This window comes from Macaca nemestrina, chromosome X, assembly GCF_043159975.1.
Source record: "Macaca nemestrina isolate mMacNem1 chromosome X, mMacNem.hap1, whole genome shotgun sequence".
NCBI classification, from domain to species: Eukaryota; Metazoa; Chordata; class Mammalia; order Primates; family Cercopithecidae; genus Macaca; species Macaca nemestrina.
The window spans coordinates 115,466,940-115,484,701 of NC_092145.1; the positions used below are offsets into that span (position 1 = coordinate 115,466,940).

Here is a 17,762-nt window from a genome sequence, read left to right on the forward strand (position 1 = left end):
GAAGGCTGCCCTCACTTAAGGCAATTTTGCTAAAAACACCATGACTTGACTTTTTAGACTTTCTACCTGGACAAATAAAAATGGTATGCAGGAATGTTCCCACCAAGCATAAGTAGAACACTTTCAATCAGCCATGAAACACTGTTTCCCTTGATTAAAGGAGATTTTAAATATGGCCACCTTCATTTAAATGGAATTTTGCATCTTTAGAATTACTTAAGGTATCACTGTACTGATACATGGATAGTCACATTCCATAATTTGGGACACATCTGATTGCTTTTCCCTTCAAATGTATTTCCTAAGCAACATTTACCAAACTGCTACCAAAAACACTTCTGCAACATAATAAGCATGTTGTAACAATATTGTGAAATACTTAAATGTTTATTCTGTACTATAAGACATTTTAAGAGTCTTTGATAGCTAATAGAAACTGCAAAAAAATGTGAGACAGCTTTACAAACTTATTTTCCAGTTCATATCCACTGACGTCCGACAGTATGGTGTCAAAAATGCTACTACTCTAAGCTTGAGGAAAAGTGTTAACTTCCAGGCATCCCTCTTTGTCCACACTACTTGCACTTACCCTGGAGCCTATTCCTAGACTGCACTTACCTTCAACCACTGTGTGATCTAAATTCTTCGCAATCTACTGTTCTTAGTGTTTTTGGTTGTATCTCCCTCTCTCTTTCACATCACCAAGCATTGTCTTTTAACTCATGTAAGGTAGAAACAGTACTTGAATAGTTTTCTACTTTAAAAATCTAGAACAATTAGACACTCTTGAGTACAGTTTTTTTTATTTTTAACCTTCAGTAGTTCCTTATTAGTGAGCTCAAATTACAATCTACTTGAATGTCATTCTTTATCTCCCCAACCACCCCTCCATTAGAATCAAGATAGTCTGCAATGGAGATTCAGAATACAACAACCATTATAAACAATAATCATAAATTCACAAAAACTTAAACTTTTTCCTAGAACTGCTACTCCTTTCAAAACATAATTCCTCTGTTGGGCAGGAAAGCACTATTTTCAGAAAAAGCCCAGCAACACCTAAATTGATGGTTCAGATAGCACAAAAAACTCAATGAAAAATGAAAAACTGGAGAAATATCAAATTTCCATGGATAGGAAGTTAATCAACAACATATCATCTTTTCCCAACAATGTTTATGCTCACAAACCAACAGTCCAAACGCCTTACAGAGAACATTCTTTTTTCTAATTTAAATACAAGATGTGCTTCTGCTGGTAGAAGTACTGAGACCCATGGAAACAGATAGTCAATGATTGGGTCACAGATAAACATCCATTTAGAACCATTCAGCTGGTTCTGAACTCTACAGTGGCAAATCATTTCCAGAGGAGTTATTTACATATCCAAACAGAGTGAAACCTTCACCCTTTCCTGATGACAGATCTTAGTTTAAAACTATTTTTTTAAAAGTATAATTGTATAATGTTACCATGGAAGTCTTAGCATAACTACTTTGTACCTTGAAACTTTACTTCACAGTTGATAAACAGTTCTGTCACCTGAATTTTCAAATTTTCTTTTAAAGTGCCAATATAAATTCCAACATTTCTCAATGCTCTGATATTTAAGAACAACAAAAACAAAAAAACCCCACAAAATTAAACATTGTATCTTGAAAAAACCCAACAACCTACCTTTAAACTAGACTCATAGTCTGTGTTCACTTTGAACATAAGCCCAAGTCGTAAATGAATTTCCTTGGCTCGACAAAAGCTGGGATCAACATAAAGCACCTCCTGAAATGCTTTAATTGCCCTGAAAGAATATAGACATAAGATATCTTAACTTTTTAACACGTGCATGAATTCTTGCTTGGTAGTACATTGAAACTTCTGTTTTATGCAATATTATTTTAAAGGACATGTCGGTTTTATAAAAATGATGTTAATAAATACTAAAAAAGTAAAATTGAAAAGGGGCATATGGACTTTTTATATAATTAAATGTATATAATCTAATTTGATATAAAGGGGAAGGAAGATCAGTTGAATTTACTCTAAATTATTCAAACAGACAGTACTTCATGGTTTAATCAAATTATCAGTATAAATAACTGATTTCATTGTTTCTGAAATTTCCTAGGGGAAAACAGGGTGGGGCAGACAGGAAAGTTTTTAAGGATATGGATTAATCTTGTTTCTAGTCTACTCTGTAAAAATAAGTCTTCTTTCTAAAATTTTACATTTTTGTCTTCCATATTTAGGCATATAAACCACCTGTACCTTATCTTTTATACTATGTGAGGTTAAGAGACAGTCTTCATATTTTCCAAACTGATATCCAATAGTACCTGCACCATTTGTAGAAATGATCATCCTTACTCCAAAACTCTATGTTGCTACTTTGTTCTAAATCAAATATCCATATTTGTGTAGGTCTACTTCTCTATTCCATTCCACTTTTCTTCATCTATCAGTTTCATCTTTGCCCCAAATTCACAGTGTATCTTTTATAAAAGGTTTTGATTACTAATAGAACAAGTTCAGGGATTGGGGAAAGAAACACTTTTCATTGAATACATTTTTATATTGTTTAATTTGACCATGTGAATGTATTACCGACTCAAAAATAAATACTAAAATAATGACAAAGAAAAATGTCTACTTTGAATTTTGAACATTATATCAGATATAACAGTATATTCAGTATCATTTTAGGTTCTTCTACATGATTTAAAGCTTCTTCCAAGCACAAGCTAATATATTCTTTGCAAAACTTTTAATCAATTATCTCTAGCCCTACAGACCTTAAAGTGGCTATTTAGAATCTTAGATGCTTTCAAAACAAAAACAATCTTTTGTATAAAATAGATCAAAACATCATAGCCACAAAATAGAGCAAAATAATACTTCATGTCTTTAGTAACTTTACTTTGATGGATTCATACATTATTTACTTCCCAAAAAATGTGAATGGTTATGTACATGTTTACTATAAAATTAAGAGTCCTAAAAGGTAGTGTTTATTGCAGATGGCAGTGAGGGGTGGAACACAGGTCTGGCATCAGACACCTTTACCCTGATTATGACAGTACTTAACTTTCTTCTGAAGGGGAGCTGGGTATCCATCTGTTAAGTGGATTTTTTTTAAGTAGGTGGGGTATGTGTGTGTTTTATTATCTGATGTATATAGGCTTTGAGGCAGGAGAGGCGAATTAAAGGACTGACAGGCAAAAACTGGTAAATCACCATTCTCATTTAAAGGCAGCTTCTTACTTATCACAATCAATGTACACTTAGGGGTTGGGGCAAGTCACATGTTTGGAAAAGGCATCAAAAGGGTTAGGATGAGAACAACTGCAGCAATAAATGGTGCCAATTCAAACATATGGTGTGACTGGGAAAGGGTATACAAAGGCTTTTAGAAGCTTCTGGGGTGACAGCAGTATTTTATTTCTTGACCCAGGTGGTGATTACATGAATGTTTATTTTATAACAACATGTTAAGATATACACTGATGATTTATGCATTTTTCCATAGGTATGTTATATTTTATAATAATAAAATTATGTATAATGCTTCTTAACCTTACCTTATGATATGACCAGAAAACTCTCTAAAGGAATGGGTCAGAACTAAACAATGTCCACACATGCCAATAAAAAACCCAGGCAGGCCTGAGTCAAAGATATGAAAGAAAAAGAATGAAAGTGGAAAAGAAGAAAGAAATAATAAAGAATTCAGGAAAGGAAAAAGGTGTAACAAAGGGTATGTGAGCAAGAGAAGGAGAAGGAACACAGTACAAAAATAGCCCCTCAGGTGCAATATTTCCTACTCTCAGTTTCTATTTCTAGCCTTTTCCCTAAACATAGTATTTGTGGATGTGTCTTACTCCATGGGTGCCTTTAGCACAGAAATCTTTTCCATTTAGTTCACAATGTCACACAGGTGCAAAGAAATATGAGTTTAACATGTTCTCTATGTCTGTTAACAAACTGGGGTTAAAAAAACACACACACTATTAATCTATAAGCAAAAACACATGTTCCAAATAACAGTCGTCTGGGTCTACGTTTACTCTTTAGGGACTATTAAGTGCCCAGGACAAGGTGCAACCTATAAATATAAAATCAAAGTTCTCCTCGTTGACCTTTCAAAGTTTATCTCTAATCGAAAACCTTATAGACCCAATCTTCTGCTTCTGTATCTCATTACTAGATTACTGAAATAGTCTCCTTAAGGACTTTCCTTGCTCTGCTCTGGCTTGTACATATTCCCTCAAACATGTGGCTCCTGTGATTGCCTAACAATTATGATACTATAAATAAAATCTCCATGTTGCACTCAAGATGTGTGAGCAGTACCTATTCAACTCCATTTCCTCTTATGCCCTATTATTGCTCCTCCTAAGATATGAACTGGCTTATCTCAGGAATTCTTAAATACTGGTTCTCTTGACTTCACTGCTTTTCCTTACTAATTCTCCTGATCTATAATATTTTGATTCTTCTGCTCCCCTCTAAACCCACTATTATTGTCAAGACACACTACCCAAACTGGTCAACAACGATTTTTGCTTAGGGTAAAGCAGCAGTTAGGTCCACTTTACAATCAAATCATTTCATTCACTACCTATCAGTGTGCTGTCTCCAGTTTTTCCAAGTGTATTCCTTGAGGCCTGTATTTCTCTTCTATGTTTAATATCCTAAAATAATACAGCAGAGGGTTCAAATGTAATAGATGTTTACTTGTACCATCACGTTTACAGTTAATTGATGGGACTTCTTTACTGATCAATTCTTCTCATCTAATACAAAACACATTATTCGAACATGTAAATTCATTTCCTTTTCTACACTTTTACCCATGCTCCTCTCCTCTGTGCATCTTCAGGTTTCTCCATCCCAAGAAAAACAAATAAGTAAATAAATAAGAAATAAAAACACTGGGGGAGGGGGAGAAGGAAGTTGAAGGGAAGGTGGATTTGGAGTTAAGAGTTTGGAGTTAGAGTTGAGGGAGTGGGGGAGTAGAGAAAATAAGTAACACTCAGACTACATTCTAATTTTGGTCATCAGCTTACCGCATTCATATTTCACCAAAATGCAGGTGGCCAGAACATGATCTCTATGGCACAAACTAGACTAAATCATCAACACATTCAATTTATGCTAACCTCAGAATTCTGACAGAGAATTTTAGAACATGAGAAATAGCTACCAGAAACCATAAATATGTTTATGATACAATCCCTGGAAAGGTTTACAGTTTTCAAATCCTTAAAGCATATTCTCTAATGAAACAAAAGAAATGCACATTGTTCTGCATGGTATCATTGGTATTTTTCTTAAAATCTGAAAAATACAGTTTTATATCATCAAAATAATTTCTATAGATTTTCAGTTTCAAGGTTTTTATCATTTAATGTTTGCCACTGTCAACCATCTTAAAAAGAAAATGATACAAAGCTAAAACCTCAATAACACTACTTACAAAAAACATACACGTGTGCTGAATATATTTCACAATGGTCATTTTTAATAAGATTTCTACAAAGTCACTTTTTAAAGCCTCCTCTAAAACTACAGTAAAAATAATAGTCTTAATATTCTTAGCACAGTTTCTGTACATTTGGAAAGACACATAATAAAACTTTAAGTTGGCTGGGCGTGGTGGCTCACACCCGTAATCCCAGCACTTTGGGAAGCAGAGGTGGGTGGATCGCGAGGTCAAGAAATCGAGACCATCCTGGCCAACGTGGTAAAACCCCATCTCTACTAAAACTACAAAAATTAGCTGGGCGTGGTGGCGCGTGCCTGTAGTCCCAGCTACTTGGGAGGTTGAGGCGGAAGAATAGCTTGAACCCAGGAAGCAGAGGTTGCAGTGAGCTGTGACTGCACCACTGAACTCCAGCCTGGCGATAGAGTGAGACTCAGTCTCAAATAAATAAATAAATAAATAAATAAATAAATAAATAAATTAAAACTTTAAGTTCTCTGAGGCTAATAAGCTGAACCGGAGATTTCTCACAGAGATGTATGAAGGGATAAATCAACTAATTCCACAAATTTTCATACTAACAAAAGAATATTTTAGCTCTAATTTAGTTATAACACATACATACACAACACAGATATACATATGTATTAGGAAATTTAGAATTTGTCTCTAAATAATTAGAAACATTTGATGAAGCAAGAGACAGGTAAGATTTTAAAAGATGGAGATGGAAGAAGGCAAAAGTCACACAGGTAAAAAAAAATGCTTCAGATGTTTTCAGGGAAACGTTAATACAGTGTGACTGGCACAAAGAATATATTAATATTTAGGGGAGCAGTAGGCTAGAAGGATTATTTGAGGTTCAATCAGAAATGACCTTAAATGTGAGGCTAAATTAGAAATATCATACCCTGGATTATTCGCACTGACAGTTGCTAATATATCACCTGTCCTGGTTCTTTTCCCCTCTCTAGCCCCTCTTCATCACCTCAGGAGTGGGATTATTTTCTTTCCCCTACCCTATTGCAAGATTTATGTTTTTATCCACAATTTCCCAGAAGCCTAATTAATCAAAGCCCTTCCAAAATTTATCTGGCAATCTAAGTATCACTGTTTAAGTGTAATTTTATCAGAACTGCCTTAAATCTGCTACTTATTTTCCAAATAATATAACAGCATGTTTGTATCATGACAGCTCAAAAATACAATTAGATGTTTGCCAGGCTCCATGCTAGACAAGCCTCAGATTCAATGGTATCACCATGCATTAGGTCTATGCTGCATTATTCTTTCGTTCCATCAAAAAGCTGTAAGAACATCATTAAAACCACTATTCTTTTTCTTTACTGAACCCAAGGCAGTGACTATACAGGAGAGCAGAAATTCCTACACCCCTAAGAACACTTGTGACTAGTACAGTGCTATGAAAATAAATCCTACAGAAACTTTACACCAGGCTCCGTGGCTCACACCTATAATCCCAGCACTTTGGGAGGCCAAGGCAGGAGGATTGCTTGAGCCCAGGGGTTCGAGACCAGTCTGGGCAACACAATGAGACCTCGTCTCTACAAAAAATACAAAAAAATTAGCCAGGCATAGTGGCTCAAGCCTGTAGTCCAAGCTACTCAGGAGGCTGAGGCAGAAGGATCACTAGAGCCCCGGGAGGTTGAGACTTTAGTGGGCCGTGATTGTGCCACTACACTCCAGCCTGGGTGACAGACTGAGACTCTCAGAAAAAAAAGGAAAGAAAAGAAAGAAAAGAGAAGAGAAAGGAAAAAAGAAAACTTTAGTAATTTGTTAATATTTCTGTCTTTCTGAATTCATTTCTACCTCATTCTCCTAATCCTTTTTGATGTCAAAGTAATAATTATCACATTTCCTTATTAAGCCTGTCAATTATATTTGGGGGCTTAATTTCCAAAATCCTATGCCTCTAGCACAGTATCTCTTACATTTGCTGCCATAATACCATTCTGATATTGATCAATAGGAAGAAGGAAAAAGGTTACAGGACAGAGATAGTTAATAAAGATTCTTAGGAAGATATATTTAGAGAGATGGCTATAAGCTATATTAGGAAGAATGGCTTCTATTGTACTGACTTTATTTTTTCCCCCAACTATCTTTTTTTAGTCTAACTTTTCCTTGCTTTGTATTTCACTTACTCTCACCCTAGGATATAGGTTTCCTTCCAAAGGCAAGAAGCTCAGTTCAAGGTATCCCCGAGCAATTAGCCACCTTAATGAATAAGAACAAGTGAACGCAGGGGCTTGCATGCATGCACATGTAAAGGAATGGCAAGACTGGTTTCTAGCACTCTGCTGCATATATTTTACACTCTGCTTCTATGTCTTCCTTTATCCTTCTCAACATCTTTTAAGTTTGGTCCCAGATTACTGAGTAAAAGTAGCTGTTACCGTAAGTCCAGTGAGGATGGAACAGTTGCATGGTCTCCTCTGTCTAAGAAGAGGCTGCAACTGATACTGGAAAAACCGACCAAATAATTGTACTATCTAGAGGCTAACCAATAAAATCAACTCTGAAAGAAAAAATAGGTAGCATAACATGACAATAGGTTAACAATAACACTATAGTTAATAAAATTGCTCTCAATAACATTTTAAGTCACCAACTGAGACACACGTTGGTCACACATACTATCATAAAATGCTTAACCTCATCAAATGCCAACAGACACAATTAGCAAATATCACATTTTACTTAAATTATAAATGTACCAGAGATACAATACTCTGAAACATCATAGGCAGATTCTTCATACTGACAATACAAAACAAAAACCCATATTCATCCCTAGAAATATTTCTCAATAAATCCCAAAGAACCTGATATGTGACAAAAATTCCTGATCCCAGTAATCAGTAAGTATCTACAAATAAAACACAAACATAGTTTTAACCTAAATAAGCTCCAATCAATTAAGGCTGTACTCTAAAACTATCACCAAGCACCTACTCCATACTTTCTAATTTTATAGCTGTTAAAGAAATAGCAAGTTAAAGCAAAAATGTGAGGCACAATTTGTGAAAGAACATTTGATTAACAAGAGAAAAACACAGCCAGAGTGAATTCATAAGATAGGGTGTGAGATGTATCATTTTAGGAAGCAGCTATAAGAATTGAAACTCAAGACATGAGAAAATGATGGTAACCAGGACAGGATCAACAGAGCAGGGGGCACTTATTAATACAGACATTGTATTGTCCTTGTATCATTCGGTTTCATTTCTTAGGTCAACTGAAAAAAATAGAAATCATATGTAGATAAGGAATCACAACTACAAGCTTGCTAACTTAACATGGCCATATGCTTATTAAAGCAATCAACATTTGAACTATTGACAGGTTCACCTCACTACTAATTTTATGTTCTTAACCCCAGTACATAGAGAGGCTTACAAATTGCCACAGGTATGCGAAAACTGACTGGTATGAGGTAGAACTGAAGAATTCCTCCCCTCAGGTTTCACCTAAAATTATTTCTAGTTGGCCATAAAGATTACATCATTGTGCTCAAGTGAACAATGACAAATACTGATTAAATAATAACCACCTATCAATCTTAAAACCTGGGGACAGAGTACAATAAAATATTTGATTGGAGAATATGAGCATAAACTTGCTTCTGCCACTCAACAGTTACGTAATACTGACTGACACACACACACACCCCCCTGCTTTCTCCATCTACAAAATTAAGGTAAAATTAAGGGGGAAAAACTAAATTATCTCTAAGACCACTTCTAATTCTAAAAGTTTAGAATTCTGAATTCTATAAGTAGGCTATTAAAGAAATGGAAAGATTTTAAAAGTCTTAATCTATTTTTGGTTTTAAATACAATACACTGAACATTAAGTTAGGAGACTTTATTTAGGATAGTTTAAGAGAGAATAAAATTACAAAGTTTCTTCATAAAAATCAATTATACCTTTGTAAGATTTACAAAGAAAACCAGTGATCTAAATCATTATAATACACTATATACACACAGGTATTCTCTAAGCAGTGCTTCAACACATGATCAAAAGTCAACAAGACCAAAAGCTAAGAAAAAAGATACTAGGAAAAACCATCCATGTATAAAGCCTCCTCTTTAGGGAAACCATATAAAATCATTGTCAATGCATATGTAAACGTTCTGTAATAAGTATTCAGGGTGCCCAACAGATATATGACAGAGTTGTAACATTTTGCCAAACACTCAATCACCTTCCTTTGGACTCCCACAGAATTCACCCGGGAGCTTAAAATTCTGGAGCACTGAAGGGACTCTGAAAAGGTCAGATACGCTAACAATAAAAAAATGCCGCCAGGTGTGGTGGCTCACACCTGTAAATCCTAGCATTTTGGGAGGCTGAGGCAGGCAGATCACTTGAGGTCAGGAGTTCGACACCAGCCTGGCCAACATGGTAAAACTCCATCTCTACTAAAAATACAAAAGCATTAGCCAGGCATGGTGGCGGGCACCTGTAATCCCAGCCACTTGGGAGGCTGAGGCAGGAGAATCGCTTGAACCCGGGAGGTAGAGGTTGCAGTGAGCCAAGATCGTGCCACTACACACCAGTGACAGAGCAAGACTCTGACCCTTCCCCTACCAAAAAAAAAAAAAAAAGAAACTACATTGGGTTTACATTTCATAAAATGTGCTGTATCTCATTTGATCATCAAAACTCTATAGGAAAGGCATGTGACTGCTATGTAGTTTTGTTTTTTAAACAAATGAGGAGGCTGGGCATGGTGGCTCATGCCTGTAAATCTCAGCACTTGGGGAGGCGGAGGTGGGAGCATGCCCTGAGGCCAGGAGTTCAAGATCAGACTGGGCAACATAGGCGGAGGCCCTATCTCTACAAATAAAAACAAATTCGCTGGTCATGGTGGCATGTGCCTGTGTGGTCCTAGCTACTTGGGAGGCTAAGGTGGAAGGACTGCTTGAACACAGTAGATTGAGACTGCAGTGAGCAGCAATCACACCACTGCACTCCAGCCTGGGCAACAGAGTGAGACCCTGTCTCAAAAAATAAATAAAATAAAATAAAATAAAAATAAATAAATAAACTAATGAGGAAACAGACCTAGAGAAGTTATTTAACTCAAGATCAAACTAAGTGGCAATGCTGTGACCACAATACCAATCTTTCAGCTAAAACTATATATATATATATATATTTTTCCCCCCATTAGCGCATACTATTGTCTGGTAAACAGAAAAACAACAATGGGGCAAAGGCCATAACAGGGTACTACACTTTACAGTTTAGAAAATCTTACATATTGTTACTATTATATTTAATCTCCAACTCTGAAGTGATACTATTCTAGAGAACTAAGAGTTTATGAGTTGGTGCCTAGTTACTGGATATTGGAAAGTGCTATCTGGTATGTGGCAGGGAGAAGCGGTCAATCTTGTCTAGAAGTCTGAAAACTAGCCATCATAGACCATTTACCCACATATCTTGACTTCTGAGATCATAGTGATTTGCCAGTTCAAATAACTTGGGGAACACCAGTCCATAATGAATGACTGAGAAATTCCAAAAAGCTTTCTAATCTAAGCCTTCTTCAACAGAATCTTATACTAGATTCTTTCAGGAAAACATACAACTCTAAAAATCTAAGGTGAGTCAATACCCTTCAAGGAACAATCTAATCATTTCAAGAGATTACTGAAAAGTGTAGGTTTAATGACAGCAAATTTTGTATTTATTACACACACACACACAAAAATCAAGCACAAACAAAACAAGCCATTTACTGAAAACAACTGAATTACTGGCTTTATGTCAACTTACCACTGAAATGCATTATAATGGAAGTAGACCAAACCAAGACCATATAAAAAGGCAGCATTCTGTAAAGGAAGGGAAAAAGATTTTTAGGAAAAATACTTGTATCTAACATATATGACGTTATTACTGTAAAATATGGTATCCAAGATGTTTTAAGTCCTAAAACTCTATCATAAATTACAATATATTTACAATATATTTTTAAAATACCAAAATAACAGTGATCAGATGGTACAAATTCCAATCAACTTAGAGAGGTATTCCAGCCCAGAAATAAGAATATTTACTAGCAGAAATTCTATGGTCAAATCTAAAATTAAAAATCGATTCTTCAGGAATATGAAAATGCTCAGCTTATGTTATCCTATTCTCTCTTGCTTGTATCTACGTTCTTTCTCTGGTTCTTTCTGCTTCTTGAATTGGATTTAATTTTATATTTAGTACTGCCAGGAAGGTAGCTATAATTCAAAGTAAATGCACAAGATAAACCTAAAACAAATTTTAGTATTTAAGAAAAATAGTATCATGCCAATCAACACCTAGGCATGAACATCTTGTGCTTTAAATATCATTGACTCCTTTTGCAGTATGAAACAGACATGCGTCAACACTTATCCTAACTTTGACCTCTGAACTCCAAATAGGAACCGGCTATTTATATAATTTATATTTATATAACTCCCTGTTTTTTTTCTCTTTCTCTCTTTTTTTTTTTTTTAAGAGACAAGGTCTCGCTCTGTCACACCAACGTGATCACAGCTCACTGCAGCCTCAACCTTCTGAGCTCAAGCAATCCTCCCACCTCAGCCTCCCAAGTAGTTGGGACTAAAGGAAATGTGACACCATGCCCAGCTCCTACTCATTTTCAAAAACAGCAAATGTTTGAGTACCTAGTATATGTTTTATCAATAACCAAGCAAATCTATTTTACTAAACCTTCTCTATTAAAAAAGAAGGTAAAGCTTTCATACTGATCTGTGTGAACAAATTTCATCTTCTAAATTCTTGACTCGGATCAGGGCACCTCCCTTGGGAGATCAATCCCCTGTCCTCCTGCTCTTTGCTCCATGAGAAAGATCCACCTATGACCTCTAGTCCTCAGACCAACCAGCCCAAGGAACATCTCACCAATTTTAAATCGGGTAAGTGGCCCCTTTTTTACTGTCTTCTCCAACCTCTCTCACTATCCCTCAACCTCTTTCTCCTTTCAATCTTGGCGCCACCCTTCAATCTCTCCCTTCTCTTAATTTCAATTCCTTTCATTTTCTGGTAGAGACAAAGGAGACACGTTTTGTCCGTGGACCCAAAACGCCAGCGCCGGTCACGGACTGGGGAAGGCAGCCTTCCCTTGGTTTAATCATTGCAGGCACACCTCTCTGATTACTCACCCACGTTTCAGAGGTGTCTGACCACGCTGCAGGACGCCTGCCTTGGTCCTTCAGCCTCAGCGACAAGCCCCACTTTTCTGGGGGAGGGGCAAGCACCCCGACCCCCTTCTCTCCCTGTCTCTACCCTTTCTCTGCTTTTCTGGGGGGAGGGGCAAGCACCCCGACCCCCTTCTCTCCCTGTCTCTACCCCTTCTCTGCTTTTCTGGGGAAGGGGCAAGCACCCCGACCCCTTCTCTCCCTGTTTCTACCCCTTCTCTGCTTTTCTAGGGGAGGAGCAAGAACCCTGACCTCTTATTTTTGCGCCCCAACCTCTTATTTTTGCGCCCCAATCCCTTATTTCCGCGCCCCGAACCCTTTCCCGCTTTTCTGGAGGGCAAGAACCCCCAAACTCCTCCTCTGTCTCTACTCTCTCTTTTCTCTGGGCTTGCCTCCTTCACTATGGGCAACCTTCCACCCTCCATTCCTCCTTCTTCTCCCTTACCCTGTGTTCTCAAGAACTGAAAACCTCTTCAACTCACACCTGACCTAAAACCTAAATGCCTTATTTTCTTCTACAATGCCACTTAACCCCAATACAAACTCGACAGTAGTTCCAAATAGCCAGAAAACGGCACTTTCGATTTTTCCGTCCTACAAGATCTAAATAATTCTTGTCGTAAAATAGGCAAACGGTCTGAGGTGCCTGACGTCCAGGCATTCTTTTACACATTGGTCCCTCCCTCGTCTCTGTTCCCAATGCAACTCATCCCAAATCTTCCTTCTTTCCCTCCCGCCTGTCCCCTCAGTCCCAACCCCAAGCGTCACTGAGTCTTTCTAATCTTCCTTTCTACAGACCCATCTGACTTCTCCCCTCCTCGCCAGGCCGAGCTAGGTCCCAATTTTTCCTCAGACTCCGCTCCCCTACCCTGTAATCCTTTTATCACTCCCCTCCTCACACCCGGTCTGGCTTACAGTTTCGTTCTGCGACTACCTCTCCCCCACCTGCCCAGCAATTTCCTCTTAAAAAAGTGGCTAGGGCTAAAGGCATAGTCAAGGTTAATGTTCCTTTTTCTTTATCCGACTTCTCCCAAATCAGTTAGCGTTTAGGCTCTTTTTCACCAAATAAGAAAACCCGAGCCCAGTTCATGGCAGCAACCCTGAGACGCTTTTCAGCCCTAGACCCTGAAAGGTCAGAAGGCTGTCTTATTCTTAATATGCATTTTATTACCTAATCTGCTCCCGACATTAAATAAAGCTCCAAAAATTAAATTCCGGCCCTCAAACCCCACAACAGGACTTAATGAACCTCACCTTCAAGGTGTACAACAATAGAGTAGAGGCAGCCAAGTAGCAATTTATTTCTGAGTTGCAATTCCTTGCCTCCACTGTGAGACAAACCCCAGTCACATCTCCACCACACAACTCCAAACGCCTCAACCGCAGCTGCCAGGGGTTCCTCCAGAACCTCCTCCCCCAAGAGCTTGCTACAAGTGCCGGAAATCTGGCCACTGGGCCAAGGAATGCCCACAGCCCGGGATTCCTCCTAAGCCATGTCCCATCTGTGCGGGACCCCACTGGAAATCGGACAGTCCAACTCGCCTGGCAGCCCTCCCAGAGCCCCTGGAGCTTTGGCCCAAGGCTCTCTGACTGACTCCTTCCCAGATCTTCTCGGGTTAGCGGCTGAAGACTGACGCTGCCCCATCGCCTCGGAAGCCTCCTGGACCATCAGAGACGCTTTGGGTAACTCTTCCAGTGGGGGGTAAGTCCGTCCCCTTCTTAATCAATACGGAGGCTACCCACTCCACATTACCTTCTTTTCAAGGGCCTGTTTCCCTTGCCTCCATAACTGTTGTGGGTATTGATGGCCAGGCTTCTAAACCTCTTAAAACTCCCCAACTCTGGTGCCAATTTGGACAACATTCTTTTTTAGTTATCCTCACCTGCCCAGCTCCCTTATTAGGTCAAGACATTTTAACTAAATTATCTGCTTCCCTGACTACTCCTAGGCTACAGCCACACCTCACTGCCGCCTGTTCTCCCAGTTCAAAGCCTCCTTCACATCCTCCCCTCGTATCCCCCTACCTTAACCCACAAGTGTGGGACATCTCTACTCCTTCCCTGGCAACCAATCACATGCCCATTACTATCCCATTAAAACTCAATCACCCTTACCCCACTCAATGCCAATATCCCATCCCACAGCACGCTTTAAAAGGATTAAAGCCTGTTATCACTCGCCTGCTACAGCATGGCCTTTTAAAACCTATAAACTCTCCTTACAATTTCCCCATTTTACCTGTCCAAAAACCAGACAAGTCTTACAGATTAGTTCAAGATCTGCGCCTTATCAACCAAATTGTTTTGCCTATCCATCCTGTGGTGCCCAACCCGTACAACTCTTTTGTCCTCAATATCTTCCTCCACAACTCACTATTCCGTTCTTGATCTTAAAGATGCTTTTTTCACGATTCCCCTGCACCCTTCATCCCAGTCTCTCTTTGCTTTCACTTAGACTGACCCTCACACACATCAGACTCAGCAAATTACCTGGGCTGTACTGCTGCAAAGCCTCACAGACAGCCCCCATTACTTCAGTCAAGCCCAAATTTTTTCCTCATCTGTTACCTATCTTGGCATAATTCTCATAAAAATACATGTGCTCTCCCTGCTGATCGTGTCCGGCTAATCTCCTAAACCCCAATCCCTTCTACAAAACAACAACTCCTTTCCTTGCTAGGCATGGTTAGTACGGACAGAATTCTTACACAAGAGCCGGGACTGCGTCCTGTAGCCTTTCTGTCCAAACAACTTGACCTTACTGTTTTAGGCTAGCCCTCATGTCTATGTCTGCGCACAGCAGCTGCCACTGCTTTAATACTGTTAGAGGCCCTAGAAATCACAAACTACGCTCAACTCTCTACAGTTCTCGTAACTTCCAAAATCTATTTTCTTCCCCCAACCATCGCTCAGGACAATGCTTATGCTGATAAGTTAGCTAAAAAAGCAGCTAGCGTTCCAACTTCTATCCCTCACAGCAGTTTTCCTCCTTCACATCGGCCACTCCCACCTACTCCCCCGCTGAAACTTCCACCTATCAATCTCTTCCCACACAAGGCAAATGGTTCTTAGACTAAGGAAAATATCTCCTTCCAGCCTCAGAGGCCCATTCTATTCTGTCGTCATTTCATAACTTCTTCCATCTAGGTTATAAACCGCTAGCCTATCTCTTAGAACCTCTCATTTCCTTTCCATCCTGGAAACCTATCCTCAAGGAGATCACTTCTCAGTGTTCCATCTGCTATTCTGCTATCCCTCAGGGATTGTTCAGGCCCCCTCCCTTTCCTACACATCAAGCTCGGGGATTTGCCCCGGCCAGGACTGGCAAATTGACTTTACTCACATGCCCCAAGTCAGAAAACTACAATACATCTTGGTCTGGGTAGACACTTCCACTGGATAGGTAGAGGCCTTTCCCACACGGTCTGACAAGGCCACCACGGTCATTTCTTCCCTTCTGTCAGACATAATTCCTCGGTTTGGCCTTCCTAACTCTATACAGTCTGATAACGGACCGGCCTTTACTAGTCAAATCACCCAAGCAGTTTCTCAGGCTCTTAGTATTCAGTGAAACCTTTATATCCTTTACCATCCTCAATCTTCAGGAAAGGTAGAACAGACTAACAGTCTTTTAAAAACACACTTCACCAAGCTCAGTCACCAACTTAAAAAGGACTAGACAATACTTTTACCACTTTCCTTTCTCAGAATTCAGGCCTGTCCTCGGAATGCTACAGGTTACAGCCCATTTGAGCTCCTGTGTGGACACTCCTTTTTATCAGGTCCCAGTCTCATTCCAGACACCAGACCAACTTAGACTGCACCCCAAAACACTTTCATCCCTACTGTCTTCTGTCTAGTCATACTCCTATTCACCGTTCTCAACTACTCATAAATGCCCTGCTCGTGTTTACACTGCCGGTTTACACTGTTACTCCAAGCCATCACAGCTGATATCTCCTAGTGCTATCCCAAACCGCCACTCTAAATTCCCTCTTAAAGTAAATAATCTTTGCTGGCAGGGCTATGCTGAACCTCCTTGGGTACTCCCTAATTAGATGTCCTAGGTCCTCCCAGTTCTTAGTCCTTCAATACCTGTTTTTTCTCCTTCTCTTACCTTGTGTCTTCCGTTTAGTTTTTCAATTCATACAAAAACAAAACCGCATCCAGGCTATCACCAATCATTCAATACGACAAAGGTTTCTTCTAACGACCCCACAATATCACCCCTTACCACAAAATCTTCCTTCAGCTTAATCTCTCCCACTCTAGGTTCCCACACTGTCCCTAATCGCGCTTGAAGCAGCCCTGAGAAACATCGCCCATTCTCTCTCCATACCACCCCCCAAAAAAATTTTTCACTGCCCCAAACACTTCAATACTATTTTATTTTATTTTTCTTATTAATATAAGGCAGGAATGTCATGCCTCTGAGCCCAAGCCAAGCCACCCCATCTCCTGCGACTTGCACGTATATGCCCAGATGGCCTGAAGTAATTGAAGAATCACAAAAGAAGTGCAAATGCCCTGCCCTGCCCAAACTGATAACATTCCACCACAAAAGAAGTGAAAATGGCTGATCCTTGCCTTAAGCGATGACATTATTTTGTGAAATTCCTTTTCCTGGCTCATCCTAGCTCAAAAAGCTCCCCCACTGAGCACCTTGTGACCCCCACTCCTGCCCGCCAGAGAACCCCCCTTTGACTGGAATTTTCCTTTACCTACCCAAATCCGATAAAACGGCCCCACACTTATCTCCACTGACTCTCTTTTCGGACTCAGCCCGCCTGCACCCAGGTGAAATAAACAGCCATGTTGCTCACTCAAAGCCTGTTTGGTGGTCTCTTCACACGGACGCGCATGACAGTATCAAATTACAAATGTCTCTGAATTCTAAAACTTCAAAATTTTTAAACTATTATTACAATGATTGTCATGCTGCCTTGCGTTGCATCTCCCAAGAAAGACTGTGAGATAAAGCTTTTTGTACAAGTAGTTTATTTGAGAAGTATCCGAGGAAATACCTTTAATGAAGTAAAGAAGTGAGTCAG

The 17,762-nt window shown here is 39.2% G+C and overlaps 1 protein-coding gene across 20 annotated transcripts in view; it reads right to left on the reverse strand.

Moving 5' to 3' along the window:
* LOC105463462 (lysine demethylase 6A) overlaps positions 1-17,762 on the reverse strand; it is a 235,697-nt gene that overhangs the window by 89,201 nt on the left and 128,734 nt on the right. For 19 of the 20 annotated variants that reach the window (XR_003013918.2, XM_011710615.2, XM_071088327.1 and 16 more), the window contains exons 5-6: positions 11,291-11,349; positions 1,678-1,798 (exon numbers count right to left, since the gene is read on the reverse strand). Coding sequence is in view for 19 of the 20 variants with exons in the window: in XM_011710615.2 (XP_011708917.1) it covers positions 1,678-1,798; positions 11,291-11,349 (180 nt within the window). In the remaining variant the exon portion in view is untranslated. The remainder of the gene's footprint in view (positions 1-1,677; positions 1,799-11,290; positions 11,350-17,762) is intronic. The other variant, XM_011710635.3, reaches the window with a different exon arrangement.